General features: G+C 56.4%; 1 protein-coding gene across 2 annotated transcripts in view; it reads right to left on the reverse strand.

Annotated features, from left to right (window-relative positions):
* The window catches only part of TLN1 (talin 1), a 34693-nt gene continuing 17765 nt past the window's right edge, over positions 1-16928 (reverse strand). For both annotated transcript variants that reach the window (XM_057369571.1, XM_057369569.1), the window contains 37 exons: positions 16707-16835; positions 16291-16404; positions 15961-16074; positions 15698-15832; positions 15418-15546; positions 15217-15319; positions 14935-15143; positions 14731-14850; positions 14370-14567; positions 13899-14038; positions 13711-13804; positions 13450-13539; positions 13160-13282; positions 12847-12990; positions 12384-12545; positions 12155-12295; positions 11731-11912; positions 11241-11373; positions 11037-11138; positions 10763-10933; positions 10472-10621; positions 10242-10343; positions 10024-10143; positions 9584-9730; positions 8536-8702; positions 8125-8308; positions 7776-7901; positions 7367-7483; positions 7102-7287; positions 6894-7001; positions 3865-3970; positions 3600-3724; positions 3175-3300; positions 2977-3039; positions 2563-2745; positions 1795-1920; positions 1-1225 (listed from right to left, as the gene is read on the reverse strand). In XM_057369571.1, coding sequence (XP_057225554.1) covers positions 1094-1225; positions 1795-1920; positions 2563-2745; positions 2977-3039; positions 3175-3300; positions 3600-3724; positions 3865-3970; positions 6894-7001; positions 7102-7287; positions 7367-7483; positions 7776-7901; positions 8125-8308; positions 8536-8702; positions 9584-9730; positions 10024-10143; positions 10242-10343; positions 10472-10621; positions 10763-10933; positions 11037-11138; positions 11241-11373; positions 11731-11912; positions 12155-12295; positions 12384-12545; positions 12847-12990; positions 13160-13282; positions 13450-13539; positions 13711-13804; positions 13899-14038; positions 14370-14567; positions 14731-14850; positions 14935-15143; positions 15217-15319; positions 15418-15546; positions 15698-15832; positions 15961-16074; positions 16291-16404; positions 16707-16835 — 5001 coding nt within the window. In that variant the 3' untranslated portion in view covers positions 1-1093. The remainder of the gene's footprint in view (positions 1226-1794; positions 1921-2562; positions 2746-2976; positions 3040-3174; positions 3301-3599; positions 3725-3864; positions 3971-6893; positions 7002-7101; positions 7288-7366; positions 7484-7775; positions 7902-8124; positions 8309-8535; positions 8703-9583; positions 9731-10023; positions 10144-10241; positions 10344-10471; positions 10622-10762; positions 10934-11036; positions 11139-11240; positions 11374-11730; positions 11913-12154; positions 12296-12383; positions 12546-12846; positions 12991-13159; positions 13283-13449; positions 13540-13710; positions 13805-13898; positions 14039-14369; positions 14568-14730; positions 14851-14934; positions 15144-15216; positions 15320-15417; positions 15547-15697; positions 15833-15960; positions 16075-16290; positions 16405-16706; positions 16836-16928) is intronic.

Raw genomic sequence — 16928 nt, forward strand, 5'->3', positions numbered from 1 at the left:
TTGGCAAGAAAGCAGGAAAACCAGATTTTATTGAAGAATACGTCTTTCTGTGCAGACACTCGCATCCCCCACCCCACCCCGGAGGCTTGGGGGGGAGCTGGTTTCCTTCAATCTTTAATATGGGATGCTTAAAGTATCAAAACGGTGAGAGAAGCCTCAGCAAGTGCAAAGGGGAAGGGAYGGGGGTCCCAGAGGCGAGGAGGGTGGGATGCTGGGCTACAGAACCCCGGCCATAGCGGGGTGTTAGTGAGCAGGGCATGAGCTAGCAGGGAAATAAATGAACTTTGAAAGCTGCAGGCTCAATACTAGAGAAATGGAAAAGTTACAAAAATACTGCAGATCTTGGAAAACAATGCAGGCACTTGGGAAGAAGGAGGAAGGCAGAGCTGGCTGGGGCCGCAGTCGGGGGGAAGCCCTAAGGGAAGGCAAAAAACAGCTCTGGGGGTAAACTCATTGCATCACCCCCCCATCCTGAGGGGAGGCACTGTAGATTCCAGCCCCGCTGCTCCCCAGAGGGGCCTCGGCTGAAAAAAATCCTCATGGGGTAGATTCAGAGCCTTCCAGGGTAGCTGTAAAGGAAGATTCAGCCAGCAATAAGGCATTGGAGGTGAAAGGCATCTCTGTGCGAGAGCTCAGCGAGGGGCCGCTGCTCCCTGCACGCCATGGCACAGGAGAGGGCAAGCCACCTGCCTGTCCCCATCCCACACAGAGGAGAGAGAAAAAAGGGGCACGAGAGGGAACAAAGAAGGCACAAGTAAATATCCCCTTGCAGTGGAGAGCTCTGTGGGCCCGCACCCCGGGGCTGGCGGGTGAGCCCTGAGCCAGTGCAGCCCCGGCTCCCACCCCAACCGAGTCCCTCCGAGCGCTCTGATTGTGCCTTGGGTGTGCATGGGAAGGTGGGCTGGGCAGCAAAGCGGAGTTGCTGGTGCGGCACCGGCTTGGAGGGGCAGCTGAGTTAGTCCCGTGGCTCTGGGTGCGGGCAGAGCTCTGGTCTAGCCCAGACAGCCCTTCGCTTGTGGCGGGTCATCTTAAATAGGAGCAGGCAGGCGGGCGGGCAGCAGTCTGTGCGGTGAGAGGCGGGAGGGCGGGCGGCTCAGTTCTGCTCCTCGTCCCGCAGCTCCGAGGGCAGGAACTTGTACTGCTGCTGCCGGATCATGGCCAGCTTCTTCCGCGCCTCCTCCAGCTCCCGCTCCTTGCGCAGCATCTCCTCCTGGGCGGCGATGATCTGCCAGGAGAGAGCCCCGCAGTCACAGCTGCCTCCCACAGAGGTGGCGGAGCCTCTGCCACAGCAATGCCAACCCCAGAGCTGGGTTCTCCGGCTGCTGCTTCCCTCCCATCATAGCCACTGCCTCACTGGGTGTGAGGGCTGTTGTCCCTGGCATGGGAGCTAAGCAGAACAGCACAGCTCCCATGGCTCAGCCCCACATTCCCTGTAGAGGATCTCAGCTGCACAGAACCAGCACTGGGGCTGTGGCATTCCACACCAGGTAGGTCTCGCCCTCTACCCACTGCTCTGCCTCACATGCGTCACAGGTACTGGGATAGCGTGGGATCAAGGAGAAGCACACTCCTGGGAGTGTGCACCATAATCCACTGCTACTTATGGCAGGGCAAGTTAAGGCCTCATTGTTTAACTGGTGCTTGGTGGGAAGGGTGAACCCACAGCATTTTTGTGACGCTTCCTCAAGACATGACCTGTGCTTGGTTGGTGGTAGGACGTGCTCCTGAGACACACACACAGGTTGTGGTGGCACCTGGAGCTGCTCCTGCCCTGTTGGGAGCCTTACTCCTCACCTGTGCAATTCCTCCAACCATCTTCTCCTTCACCACCACCGTTTCATCATGGTCCTGGAAGGCAGCTGCCTTCTGTGCTGCCTTCACCAGATTATCTGATGCCCTCTTCACGGCATTTCCAGCGACCTGCAGCAGGGAGGACGGGAGTGTGAGCATGAGACTGCTGCCTTGGGTGTGAAGGAACTCCTGCCCCAGGCTGGGCCAGCAGGCAGGACAGGCAGCCAGGAGTGCTGGGAGCTGCAGGCAGGGATTCCTTTACATGGCTTGCTGCCTTGCCACCCGCTCATGACCATTTCAGGCGCTTCTGCTCCCAGCCAGGCTCTGGCTCCTGTCTGAGCAGCAGGGCAGGGACAGGGAGGCAGCTCTGCTGACTCTCCCCAGCCCTTGGCCCCAGTGCTGAGACCCAGTGTTAACCCCCAAAACATGGGCATTAACCTCTTATGTGCCATGGTCTCTGAGGATTAAAGGGGCTCCAAAAATGTCCCCCCAGCATTAACCTCTTGAATGCCAGTGAGAAAGTGAACCCATTTCAGGTATTCCTGTGCCAATCCATAGTTCACTGTTCAGGCTGAGTAGCCTGGCAACACTCACATGCCTGGCACACGGCTAGCAGTGAAATCCAAGCAACCCAGAGTCTGAGTTCCAATGAACTTCCCACTGRTGGCATACAGGCAGGGAGCATGAGCCCTGGAGAGCATCCATGTACCCTCACCCCACTCCCAGCCACCCCTCAAGCAACAGGGGCTGGAGGGGCAGCCTGGGACTCACCTGGAGCCGCTTCATGGCCTCCGAGTCATGGTCAGCCTTCACCTTGCAGGCCACCAGGAGCTGGGCTGTGGAAGCAGCCACCTGCTTGGCAGAGGAGATGAGCTTCTCCTCGCTGGCATGGCCCTGCACCGCGGCGTTGGCAGCTTCGCACAGGTTGTTGGTGGCAGCAGCCACCATGCGTGCCTGTGGCAAGAGAGGTTGTCAGGGGGGGTACAGGAGTCCTGATTGGCTCCAAGGGGGTTGTGGGGCATGGGATGGAAAGAGCTAGCTTCCACACCATGTGGGAGAGAGAGGAAGAAGCATGGCTGCTTCTTCCATTGATGATACACAAAGGCAGAGTATTATCCTCATGTTTGCAGTAGGAGCCAAGAGGAAGGTTTCCCCTCAACCCCTCAGCATGACCTTGATACTCACGGCTGAAATGAGACCCTGGGACCACTGTCCATCATCCACTGCGTTGGCTGAGATGGCACCSACCTATGAGGAAGGAGGGGAGAAGTAAGGGTCACCCTGCACACCTCTTGTCATGGGGCATGAGTGTTACAAACAGCCCCAGAAGAAGGGAGAGCCCTTCTCTGTATTTTCTTAGTTCTTCCACTTTTATGGCCTTACTTTTCCTTGGGCCACTAATTCCCGCTGGGCTGCTGAAGCTGCCTTYACCAGGGCACTTGTGGCTGCAGCAATGGATTTGGCAGCTTCCAGGATCTGCTCCTCAAAGTTCAGGCTCTCGTCTGCTTGCTGTGGGCAAAAGCAGAGTGTRAGTCCCAAGCAGGAGTGCTGGGACAGACAGAACAGAAGAGGAGAATGGCTGCAGGGAGCTGAGGTGGTACACAGCTSAGGTGGCTAGATTAAGGGCTGTGGGGTGCAGCAGGGCATGGGCTACTTGTGGAAGGTCCAGYTGGGGATGTGGGATGTAGCAGGAGTACAGGAAGAGGGAGCAGATGGGGCTTCAAACCTGGCTAAAGGTTTGGAGGTTTGGAGAGCTCCAGCCCACCCCAAGCAGAGCACGTGGGTCAGAGAAGGCTCAGCACTGCTACCTTGGGCTTGGCTCTTGGTTTCAGCTGCTCCAACTTCTTGGCTGCAGCCTCAATGGCAGCTGCTGCCCCCAGCAGCTCATTCTCAGCGATGACAGTGGGGTCTTCTGGGTCAACCCACTCCGTCCCTAGGAACACCAGGAAGGCAGACAGGTTACACCTGCCTGCAGCCTCATCTCTGACTTTCCCGACCACCTCCAGAAGCTGCTGAGCCCTCCATCCATTCCCAGCCCTTGGTCCTGCCCCTCTGGGCAGAATCTTTCCTTACCTTTCATGGCCTCAGCTGCTTGGATGAGCTCGGTGACAGAGCTGGCCACACGCTTGGAGTAGCCRGCCAGCTGCTGCTTCAGCTCGTGAGTTGGCTTCTGCAGGATCTGGGGAGAGGGAGCAGATGTGAGCATCTGGAAGAGGAGAACTTGAAAGATCTCTTTGGGTTGCACTCTCCAGGGAGGGAGAGTGGCATCCCCCAGCCCCCTCCCACATGTGTACACATCAGGCATTGTCTGAGATGCTTTGTCAAGTGACCCTAACTATTCTCCTTGTGGCCCAGGGTGGGATGAGCTACCCCAGRGCCCTCCTGCATCCACACCTTCTTGGACATCTCACAACACCTTCCGCACAAATCTTTGTGCACTCAGCAGCTACCCACACCAAGACTTCTCCCCTGTAAATAATTTCAAGCTCCAGAAGCATTTCCCCTTCGCTGTCCCCATTTTGAGATTTGTTTGCAAACACAAGCGGGGTAAAGGGGGGTACCCTGGAGCCATGTCCCAGCCAAGGAGAGCAGGCCCCATTGGGGCAAGGTGGCAGGCAGCGCCCTAAGGGTCCTTCCCTGGGCTGGAGGGACACCACACATGCATGCACACACCACAGCACACGTGTGCACGCGTACGGGGTCTGTATGCACAAGCAGAGCTCACTGCTGGCCYGGCTTCCACCACACAGGCAGCAGCTGCCTATCAGCTACAGCAGGGGTGAGTACACACACACACAAACACATGGACCCCAGGGTCCCTGGGGACACACWCAAGTGCCACCCCAGCACTGCGCTGGGCACACAGACAAGTCATGAGCAAGGCTCATGCTGAGGTTAGAGACCAGCAGGCACCCCAGTGTTGCCTTACTCACCGGCTGACAGAGAGAAGGGARGAGAGAGAAAAGAAAGCAGTGAAAACCCCAGCCAGGAGGAGGGGAGGCACAAGGGGATAGGGGAGGGTAGGGGAAGGTGGGTGTTTTTGGTGAGGAATGAAAGGCAGGCAAAAGRAGAAGTGGAAACAAAGGATCAGAGATCCTGGGTGGGGAGCTGTGCTGCCTTGCATTAGCTCTTACTTCAACCTGGATGAGGCTCCCGCAGCCAGAGGAGCCACCTACACTCACAGCAGTCATGGATCCACTCTCCTCCTGACACCCTTTACACCTTATTTCTCCCCAGCCTGAATTGCTTCACTGCAGTTTTGAGCCACGGGATCTCCATGCTTTTGGAGGGAGAGACCTATTGTTACCAAATACCAAGTCCCCACGGAGGTTCAAATTCCTACCCCTCCCCAGTGAAATATGCAGGCTTTCCCACTCCTCTGCCGGGAGCCATGTTTTCCAGCCCGAGACAAATAACCCTTATTCTTGAACCCTAACCATACTCGTTCATGCTCTGTGGAAGGCACTGGTTCCCTTGGGGACACAGTGTACAGCAATGACCTTGCTGCTGCTGGGGAATGAGGCAGCACCCCATCTGCCATCTCCCCTCCCATTCCCCTAGATCCTTCCTGCTTGTGGTTTTCCAGGAACCTGCTGTCCTCTGATAACCAGGACCTTTGAGCTTCATTCCTGCCTTCACAGAACCCCAGAGTGCTGTGGAGACTGGAGGGAGTTATGGCTTTTTCCTGGGCCATCCCAGCAAAGTCACCAGAGCTGTGTGAGGCTCAGAGTACTCAAGCTGAAGGCACATGGTGATGGCTGGTTTGCCCTCCCAGGAGCATCTAGTCTAAATGCCGTATTATTAAGCTTGATATCTGCTCTGACAACRTGTTTAAAACTGCTAAATTATCTTTGTCTGGAGCTGAAGGCACCCTGGAGGCTATGAGCTTACTAAGAGGCACCTCCAGTGAATATTTCAAGGGATGTTCCAACGCATGATAGTCAAAACATTGCATGGCAGCGGACGGTAACACCCAAAATACAGGGGAATGGCGTGCTCCTGCAAGTAGGCTGACCTCAGGCACTGCCACACTAAGTCATTAGCCTAATCATCTGCTAACAACAGGTCAGCCAGAGAATTTCTACTCAGCACTTCAGCCTTGGCTGCCATGATTCATGTGTGCCTGAAGCATCTTCCAGGCAGACATTTGATCTAGATGCAGAGGATGGAAAACTCACTGCTCCCCTTGGAACTGGACCCCAGTGGTCACCTCCCTTGAATAATACCACGCTTTGACTTCTCCTCTACTCAGCTTCAATTACTAGCCATCGATTCCTGCCCACCTCCTCCTGCTGCTCCCAGTGCTGGTTCCCCTCTGCCTGAGGGGGCTTTCCCTGCAGGAAACCACAGCCTGGCCTCCACCACTTTGTATCAGGTGATCCTGGACAGCAGACTGTCACTAACCAGATTAATGAAACCTTTGCACAGAGCTGAATCACTGTCAGTCTTTGTCCTGACCCCAGTTCCAGGGATCTCACAACATCATGGGCTTGCTGTGCACATCCCCTCAGTGCCCCTGACTGCACTTCTGTGGTCTTGCCAAGAACACAAACTGCTCTAAGGACTTTGCTGGATCTCTTCTACCATGCTAGAGGCTTAATTCACTTCTTGTAAACTAATGTTGCAGATAAAGTCCTTGGGARGACTCAGACAGAGGGAGACTGGATCAAAACAGTGCAGCAAGAGCTTGCAGTTATTATCTTTGCTATCATGCTATCCTGCTATGGCAGGCACTGTTCATCTCCCACACTCTGTGCTGTGGGCATGACTTGCTTTGTTTCCCACTGCCTGAAGTCTATTATTCCTATCACTTTTACTGGAAGCTGTATTTTTACAAGATTATAGTACCGCATTGTTGATTTCCWGCCTCCATCTGTTTACAGCCAGTTAATCTCCATCTGTTGTTACCAAAATACCTTTCTTAGAGCCTGCTGAGCTCTCTGACATCTGCCTCTATGGCAGGGGCATGGAAAGATGCTGTGCCAGCACAGGCAGTGAAGGAGGCTGTGCAAAGGCCTCAGTGGAAAGAGGTGAACAGCCCAGAGGACCTTGGTGATTTGGGGACACCCAGCCTCTGCCCACCCTGGGGTGGAGACACTCACCACCAGCACGTGCTCCAGCAGCTCCAGGTAGCCATCGGCACACTCCTTGCCAAAGCGCAGCGCCCGCTGCCGCACATCTCCGCTCACCTCTGGGTGGTAGGCTGCTTCCTGCAACCCGGAGACAGGGAAACCTCGATTCACATCCAACACCATCCCTGCCYCCACCCACAAACCCCTGCTAGAGATCCACACCCGCTTCCTGCCCCACCTTGCAGGAGCGCAGCATGTCTGCGATGGCCCGGCGGCTCAGGTTAGCCGTGGCAATGACGTCCTCCTGYCGGCACGAGTTGCCAGCAGCCACGGCTTTGGCCGTGGCCATYGTGATGCCTTTCGTCATGCGGATGAAGTCCTCTGGGGTGGAGACCTTGGCGGGAGGCACRGGGGAGGAGAAGACCTGCGAGGCGAGAAGCAGCGGTCAGGCGTGAAGTGGTGGGTGAGAGGGGCAGCAGCCACAGCACTGYGGCCGTACTCACCGCCAGCTCCTGGCGAATGTGCTCAATCGTGGCCTCCAGCGCCCGTGTCCCCTTCGTGGCCTCGTCCTCAACAGCCTTCACTGTCTTCAGCAAGGAAGTGACATTTGTCACCATCACCTGTGGGAGGAGAAACAGAGCCAGATGAAACCCCACACAAGCTTTGGCTGGCTGCCAGTGCCTGTCCTTCCCCTGTGGATTGCCYCAAAACTGCCCCATCCCCATACTCCACTCACACTGACTCATCAATGGYTTCCCTGCATGCTGTGTTCCACCTTTTATGTCCCACTTCATACTCTTGCCCAGACTGCCCCCCAGTTGTGCTCCCGCATCCAGATAGGTAGAAAAAACCCCTTCTCTTTCTCCAGCCCCGCTGCCTCATCCTCTCCTTCCCATTACAACCAGCACAGACCTTGGCAGAGTTCTTCAGCTGGTAGACAGCAGGATCATCCCCAGCTTTGCCAGCAGCTGCCTTGGTGGCACCAATCAGGTCTCCAAGTGCCTTGGCCACATCCTTCACAGCATTGATCAGGACCACCTAGGGARAGCAGGACCAGGGGAATGGCTGAGCTACGGTCACAGTCAGGCTGGGGCTGGTGTGAGAGATTTGGGCACACAGAGAGTCCAGCTCAGCCAGAGCCCAGACCCTTCTCTCCCCAAATCTCAGGATCCAGCCTAGAGCACCACATAACACCTGCATCCCTCAGCYTCTCCAAGAGAGCTATCAGCAGCCTCTGCTCAGCTCTCACGCCCAATCCCACCTGGGTTTCTGGGTCTTCAGATCCCAGGCTGGCAGCGCCCAGCTTCACCACTTCTGCCAGGCGGGTGATGGTGGACACAGAGGACTGAGCAGCTTGGGCTAGCTTCTCCTGGCTGGCTGTGGCGTTCTGCACCAACACCTTGGTGTCCTCCACCAGTGCCTTGGCTGTCTTCAAGATGCCCTCCCTGCAAACAAAAAGGGAGTCAGGGAGGACACAGCCCTCTACTGCACACATGGTCGTTGGGTACAGAGAGACTGCTTTTTTAATGTACAGGCTGGAGGACAAACTGAGCCAGCATGATCTGAGCTTGAATCTCTCCTTGGGGCTCGTCCACAGCTCAGAAAGACYACAGGACAGAGCCTGACTACCCTGTCTCTGGCTGAGCAGAGGCTGGACACAGTGCCCAGGTACCTGTGGTCAGCAAAGGTCTCAGAGTTCTCCCGGTTGAGGGTTCCTGCYGTAGCAAACATGATGGTGGTGTCAAGGTCAGCAATGATGCCGGAGACAGCGCTGGCTGCTGTGATGCAAGCTTGTGTCCCACGGTTCCCAGCCTGAAGAGCTGCCAGCACATGAGACACCTGTGGGGTATGAGCAGAGTGACTGGGGGAGCAGAGCAGGTTCAGGGAACCCTCACTGCACACACCTCCAACATCTCCAAGGGTGGAGCTGCTCCATACCAAGTAGAGGGACTGGGAATATTTTGGTCTGCACATCCCTTCTTAGCTTCCAGTTATTTACTTTTACCTTGCACATATCATGTTTGGTGGTCTAACAGATGCTGGACTCTGCTAGTTTTCAAAATAGTAAGATTTGCATAATGGGCATCAGAACATCACAACTTCATACGTTCCTTCTTTTAGCTGTTAAACGTGATTTTTGTACTTGGGCAGAAGCTTCCTAATGGAAAGCAATCATGGAAAGGTGGGACCTGCAAGGAGGTCCTGACCATGCAGGTGGCAGGTATGATCAACAAGTGTTTACATTCATATTTTTACCTACCAGCGCTGCTGTTCTAGTTTATCAACTAGACTTTTTAAGCCACATTTTCATCTGTTCTTCAGAAGTGTGCACTTTAGATTGGCTTGATGGACTGGATACCAGCAAAAGGTGAAGGGGAGACTGATGACTGAGCATGTGCTGCAAGAACTACTGCAGATGCTTTGCCCAACTCTGTAAGACCTGATTGGGAGAGCTGTGGGCTACCACCAGTGTGTACATCAGTTTTCCTGGGCACACTGCAGCACCTGGACATCACACTCATGCACTACCAGCACCAGCTACTGTTAATGGCATTGCAGAGGGGCATCCATCCTCCACCCCATCAGCTGCGCAGGGGTGGCCAGGAGAGCCAACAGAATCATCCAACAGGATCATAAGGGAACCCAGCACAGTGGCTTCAAGACTGAATCCAGTAACTGTCCCATCTCACCATGCTGTCAAACCTCTCTTGACCACCTACCTTCTCAGAAACCTTGCGTGCAGTCTCTATCAGCTCCTTCTTGGTGTAGGCATCGCTGGGGCTGCACTGCAGGGCTCCAGCCTTGGTGACCAGGGCAGCACAGCCATGACCCAGCTCCTGCACCCGGCGCTTGATGTGGGAGCCGATCTGCAGAGGAATGTGTGCGTGACAGAGTCAGCAGGGAACTAAGCTCTGTATCTGTGACACCCGCTGGGAAACACCCGTCACCCAGCTCCTCTTTCCCAATCCTCCCACTCAGGAGAAGGAAAAAGGAAACACAGCTTTGCTCCTTGTTTCTATGCCATGTTTCAGGGGAGGTGTGAAAGCTGCCTGTCCCCAGCTCCAATGGGAGGTTCAAGTATCCTTGCTCTCTGTTCTCATGCCCCAAGAGTTCCTGCTCTGCCTCACAGCACACTCCAGCCMTCCCCCCATGCTCGCACCTCCTCATTCTCAGCAGTGAGGGCAGCTGGCTTGGCCTCTTGTGCCAGCTGCCCATAGTCATTCGTGAGTTGGTTGGCCAGTATGCCCAGCTCGTCAGGGTTGGTGGTGGATTTGGTGACCTGTTGACAGAAGAAGAGCAGGAGTTGGGCAAGGAGGGCAGTCGCCTGTCTGGGTGGCAGACAGTGCATTCTGCAGGGACAAGCTTGCTTGCACTCACCATCTCCTGCACAGTCACTGCAATGGCCTTGGCTGTCTTCACCATTGTGGTCTGGTAGTCCACAAAGGTACCTTGTGGCTCGCCCATGGGCCCCTCGTCCAGCTGCAAGAGACCATTAGGAGATTCTGGCTCCAGCTCTGGCCCACAATTTCTTTAGCTTGTGAGGTTCAACCCTCACTTCCTCCCTCCCACACGCAGCCCTATCCAGGTCCTCTCTGTGTTCCCCTCACCTGGTTGATGGCTTGGGTGATGGAGTCCACCATGCCCCCCACAACACCTGCAGCACTGGCTGCCTCATTCAGGGTGGTGGTCAGATCCTCCACTGCTTCCTTCATCATCTGCACAGCCTCTTCCAGAGCYTCTTGGGTGTGGGCAGCTTGCTGCAAGGACAAGCCAGAGTGAGGGAAGGCAGGTGGAAGCATGCTGACCCTGGGGTTTCTATGTCTGGTACACATGTAYGTACCATGCAGCACCCACATGCAAAGGGGGGCACACCACTGACATGTGCCCCTCCTGCTCACCTTGGGGTTCCCACCAGCCTCCTTAGCTGTGTACAGCATCTGCAAGGCAGATTCAGCCAGTGTTTTGGTCTGGTCCAGGAGGTTCATCTGCTGCTGGTGGTTGGGTGTTTTGGAGGCAGCGCCAACAGCCGCCATAATGAGTGGTTCAAAATACTGAGCCATCTGGGACACCTAGGAAAGAACAGTGTCAGCACCAGCAGCTTCGAGCCCCAGCTACCKTGTACCTCTCCTCCCCAGGCACCAAGTGCCTCATCAGCAGATCCATACCCCTTACCTTGTGACCCAGCTGTGAGGCCTCAGCCCGTGCTGCAGCGGCCACAGGCTCAATCAGGTTGCTGATCTCCTGGACAGCTGTGATCATCTGGTTGTGCAAAGCCTGTGCAAAGAGAGGGTGTCGTGTGAGGCTGCAGCCAGGCTGAGGTCCCTCAATGCCACTGCCCACTCCCTTAGGCTTGCCCACAGCAAGTCCCTAACCCACCTCCTGGGAGATATCTTGTCGGGGAGCCAGCTGCTGGCTGATGGCAGCAAGGGAGGCTTGGTCCACCTCCCGAAGGCATCTGTTCAGGACTTCAATGGCCTCATCGCACTCCCGTTGTCCTGGAGCTTTATCCCTGTGTGACAAATGGATCAGCCAAGCTCTAGCAGCTGCKAGGGCTCTTCACCACCTCTTCACCCCCAGCATTGGGTGGTACTGGTGAGGGGCATGACCCCTCTCACAGGTTTTGGAACAACACAGTGTGATAGAGCCTGGACACACCAGTGTGTTCCCATCAATCCATGTGAGAACTGGAGGAACAGCTCCTATGAAGGACAAGAGGGACAGCATCTTCCATCCCACCCCTTGCCTCCCCGCACCAGCTGTGTCCAAGGAGATGATGAGCCAAAACATCCCCAGGAATGCTCACTCAGAGCAGGCGTACGTGGGAGCAGGGACAGAGCCACAGCCAYGGAAGCAGAACTCTGCTCACCTCATGTTGGTGATCAGCTTCTTGATGGAGTCTGAGACAGTGCGGGAGTGGCCAGCCAACACTGACCACTGTGGCGGGTCCTTGGGGTTCACAGCCAGAGAACGGGCAGTCTGGATGAGGCCAGCAGAGCTCTCCAGCATGGTCTTGGCTGAAGTGACAATGGGCTCCATGGCTCTGCGCCCCTGCACAGGGAGACAACAGGCTGGTAAGGTAAGGGACTGTGCATGGGAAGTTGCTCCCTCTCCCATGACTCACACCCTGGAGCAGCCCAAGTGCTGCTGCCATCTCCCCATCACACCCCCTCAATGCACCAGTCCCACACTGGGACACCATTCCAAGCTTGAGGAAAGTACAACTCCTCTCCACCTTACAGCAGACCCTGTCACAGCCAGGCCCCATCCTCCCTGCCGCAGCAGCAACCCACCTCTGGGCTGATCTGGGCAGGAACAGTGGCAAACTCTGGGTTGGAGGCAAAGGCTGTCAGGTTATCTACAGCCTCTATCAGAGGGGCAGTGGCAGCACGGCACCGCTCCCGGTTCTCCTCATTGAACTCGCCATCCAGGGCCTGGAATGGAGAGATCAGAGCAGTTACTCAAGCCCCACCATGCCCCAAATCCCACCACCACCACAGTGCCTTAGAAGGAACACTGCACCTTGATGGTCTTCACCAGGTTGGCCGTGCTGTTGGCCACCTCCTTGGCTGACTGGACAAACTGGCGCTTGGCCACAGGGTTGGCGGTGCGGGAGGAGGCCAGACGGCAGGTGTTGCACAGGGCTGAGGTGTGTTTTGCTACGATGGTGGCTGCTGACAGCACCTATGGGGGAAAGCAGAGTAAGGCAGGATCCACTAAGACCCCTTATCCCCACAGCTCTCCCTTCCCACTCACTCTACATGGAGCACCAGTGACCACAGGCATCTCTCTTGGGACCCAAGAAGGATCACCAAGATCCTGCATGCCCACAGAGCCCCCCATCTGGACTGCCGGCTGGTTCCCACTGCAGCTGATGAGACATTACCCATCATCTTGGCCAGCACTTGGGATGCAGCTTTCCAACAAGCCTCATCCTCCTTTTCATGCAAGAAAAGGCCTGTAACGGAGCCCCAGCCATACTCACCTGGGACTGAGTGCAGGCAGGGTCCACCAGGTTCTGGCAGGCCATCTGGATGGCTTGGTTAGCTCTGGCAAACTGAGTCGGGTCCACCAAGCCCTGCTGTCCAGCCTGGCTGTTGGGATCTGAGACCCCCACAAGGTAGGCAGCCTAGAAGCATGGGAGAGCTGGTGAGAGAGAGCCTGTGCACTGCAAGGAGGCTCAGAGGTGGCATGAGCTGCAGAGGAGCCCAGCAGCACTGTTCCATTGCTTTGGAAGCAATGGCATGACAACTTTACCYCTGGGGTAAGGCTCAGGGCTAGGACTGAGTGCAGCTCACCTGGGCAGCTGCCTCTGTCAGCCCGCARAGAGCTTTAGAGGCGGCACTGATGGAGTCACCGAACTCGGGYAGTTTGCTGTTCTTGGCGTTCTGCGAGATGCCAGCCATGGACTCACCCAGCACCTGCAGGACCACACATCACACAATGATCATGGAGACCACCTCCAGCTCCTGCAGTGCTCTCAGGATCAGAGCTCACTGTGCTTCATCAGCAGGGGAAGGAACCACCTTTCCCTCATATCTTTGCCAAGCCTTCCCTGTCCTTACACAGACCTCCATTCAGGGCTCACCTTGGAGTTCTCCATGACGCTGTCAAGGCAGTTGAAGTAGGACATGTCATTGACTGTCTGTGTGGGGTTCTCCAACAGTTCCTTCACTGTCTGCAGGGATACAAGTGTCACACTCAGACACTTGTCACACTCAGAGGAAAATCCTGCATCCTCCACTTGCACCTCCTCTTCATTCCCTCTTGTCCCTTGCAGTGGGGTGCTGCTCCCCCCATACCTAACATCTCAACCCCTCCAGTGCCTTGTCAATATGTGGCTTCTTACCTCCAGCTCCCGTAGGGCATTGTCACATTCCTTCTGGCCTGGGGCTTGCTGGGTGCACATGGTGATCAGCTGRTTAATGCTGTCAGTCACAGCCCTGCCAGGGACACGGGAGAGAGATCCACAGATCAATGCCAGCCCCACCACGCCGCTGCTACAGCCAGCAGCTCTGAGAGAGCAGTTCCTCCTACCGTGCTGCTGCTGCCAGCTGATTCTTGAGGTTGGGGGCAGCAGGGTCAGCAGAGAGAGCTTTTGCAGCCAGCAGCAGCTTGCTGGAGGACATGGAAATGCTCTTCAAGTTCGACACCACCTGTGCCTGGTCTTCCTTATTCTGCAAGGAGCCAAGAAGAGTTATCTGCAGAACATTTTTAAAATCCACACCCACTCTGGGTCTTTTCATGTGATTTTCAAGCTGAGCTGGTTCCCTTCATTCAAATTGTCCGCCAACAGCAAGGATAGAACAGCAATTCTTGCTGAACTAACCCAAGCCACCTTCTCCCTGTTGCTGTCCTTTTGCACAGCTCCAGACCCCATCTCCCCTGCACTGGCCACAGCTGCCCTAATCACCACTGCCTGGCCACCCTGCCTTTGGTGAGCCACTTTCTCAGGTATCCCAAATCTCTTGCTGCACCCAGGACACCCCAACAGGCATTTGTTCTCACCGGGGACTGGCTGGCCATCTCCACTCCTGCCTGCAGGAACTCATTGAAGTCGTGCCCAAATTTGCCAGAGGACTTGGCCAGGTCTTGAGGGGTGCCACGCGAYGCCTGCACCAGCTCGTTGGCAGACTGGTTGAGCCCTGCCGCTGCCTGGTTCAGCTGGCTCTGTGCCTCCTGGAAGCTCTTGGTGCTGGGAGGGAACTGGATGGAAGGAGAGGAGTTAGGAGAGGCAGAGGTGAGTAGAGATGGGAGGATGGAAGTCTGGCACATGCTTGGGGATATGGTAGAGGAATCCGATGGCAGCTGGATTAGCTTCCATCCCCAGAAGACTTCCCCGTTCCCCTCCTGCTCCAGCTCAGCTCACCGAGTCTGAGAGCAGCCTCTTGCTGGCCTCTCCCACCATGCGGATGGCAGCGTCCACATCTCGCTGCCCTGGCAGGCAGTTAACGCAGCGATTCAGGGCCTGTGACACTGCCTTGGCCACCTGCAGAGAAGCAAAGAGCAGTCACCACCTCCCCTCCAGCCTCACACTCTTCCCACACCACACTGGGGTACCCACTCTCCCCACCTGGGCCAGGCGCTGCTGGCTCTCTGGGTCACCGGGCTTGGCCACCGCTTTCCGCGCCTCCTCGATGAGGTTGTTGGCTTTGTCCATAACGTCGCTGGCACACTCCAGCATGGCACTCTGTGCCTGTGGGTCGGAGGTGGTGGCTGCCACGCCACGGGCAGCCTGGCTGAGCGAGCGCAGTGCCTGGGCCACTTCCCGGGCAGCAATTCCTGAGGGGATGGAGAGGTCAGTTGGTTGGCAGCTCAGTGTCCCTTCCCCCAGCCCTGTTGTGCAGGCCAGTACCTGTGTAGTTCTCATTGCCCTGAGCCACCTCTCCCAGGAGATGAGCAATGGCAGAGCTGACAGCTTTGGTGCTGTTCCCCAGGTCCTGGGCACACTTCTCCATCTGCAGGGGGAYGAGTTGGGACACGTTGGTGAGCTGCACCATTTTGGAACTCCATAGCCCCAGAGTCCACCCTGAGCCACCATTCCCTGCACCCTCACCGTCTCTCCGGGCAGAGGCTTGAGCTTGCCATCGCGGGCAGCTGCCTTGGCTTCCTGCAAGTCCCTCTCCAGGCTCTGCACCAGACCCAGCGCAGAGTCTATCTCCAGGGGTCCACAGGCCTCCTGAGCCTGTGATGGGGCAGAAGGGAAGGTTAAGTGGGTGACCACTGAGCTCACCTGGCTGTGGCAGAGACCATGACCTGTCACCAGGCTGTCCCCACGGTTCCCTGCTGCTCAGTGCAGCTGCTGTCTCACTACAGGATGACACCCAGCCTCTCACCTTCTGGGCAGCTGTGCGGAGCTCAGCCAGAGCTGCAGCCAAGTTCTTGGCACACTGGCTGAGCTGCATGGCGGAGGCTTGGTCCGTTATGGTGGGGACGGTGGCCTTGGCTGCAGCTACCATCTTCCCACCAGGCTGTTGGGCCAGAGCAAAAAGCAGTGAGAAGGGGACACACATGCAGCATCTCAGCTGCCTATCTTAAAGGCACAGTAGGAAAGTTGTAATGCTAGAGCTGGCATGGGAGGCTATGGGCAATGTGGTACCTGAAGGAAGTTCTGGCTGGCAGCAATGAGAGCCAGTTGGGCGCTGGGGCTGTCTGGCTGGGATTGGCTTCCTCGYACACCTTGCACCAGCATTGGGATCTGCTCTGCCACCACCTGCCAGAGAAAAGGTTCACTGGAGAGGATCTGTCAGAAGGACATGGATTCAACCCAGGACCAGTGATCAAAAGATCAGCTCCTGAGGGACCTGAGTGAGGACCCAAAGATCCAATCTGATCACTGTGGCTGAACAAGAAGCAACAGCACATCTCAYGGGAGAGGGGATGGGGAGAGGGAGCACAGGAGAAGCCAGGATCAGGTCCAGGCCCTTACCTTGCAGCTCTGCACCAGCTGCTGCTGTGCRGCAGGGTTCTTGTTTGAGGAGGAGGCGTGCTGTGCAGCGGCGATGGTCTGTGTGGCCGAGGCGGCTGCCTGCTTGGCTGCGTGCTGGCACAGGGAGGCACAGGTTAACTCTGGCAGTGGGGCAGTCTGTATAGAGCCCCCCTGCCATGACCAGGGCCCAAAACTCCCACACAACTTCTGAGCATCCTAAGCCTACACCTGCAGCACCTGAGCATCCCCAGCACCTCCAATGCCCAGCACTCCAAAGCAACGTGGTGCACACAAGGGAAGGGAGGTCTCTCTGTGATACAGCACATACTGTACATGAAAAAGACTGTATCCCTCCGGACATGGGGGCAGGAATATGGGGGYTCCTGCCCTTCACAGACCCTTGCCCAGCATCTCACCTCCAGTTTGTGCACAAGCTTCTTCTTGATGGCATTCTGGGCTGCAGCATTGGTTGCCATGCGGAGCCCCTCTGCTGCCTCACGCAGCCGCTGCTGCTGCTCTTCACTGTCTGGGTGGGCTGCAGCTCCCTGGAGAAAGCAGAAAACACATCACACCTTGCAGGGACCRTGGAGTCCCTTTTCGTCCGGAGGCAGCACTTCTGCTCTGGCCTGATGCCAGGT

This window comes from Malurus melanocephalus, unplaced genomic scaffold (assembly GCF_030028575.1).
Source record: "Malurus melanocephalus ecotype Western Australia unplaced genomic scaffold, MMel_1.1 scaffold_113, whole genome shotgun sequence".
In the NCBI taxonomy this organism is placed as follows: domain Eukaryota; kingdom Metazoa; phylum Chordata; class Aves; order Passeriformes; family Maluridae; genus Malurus; species Malurus melanocephalus.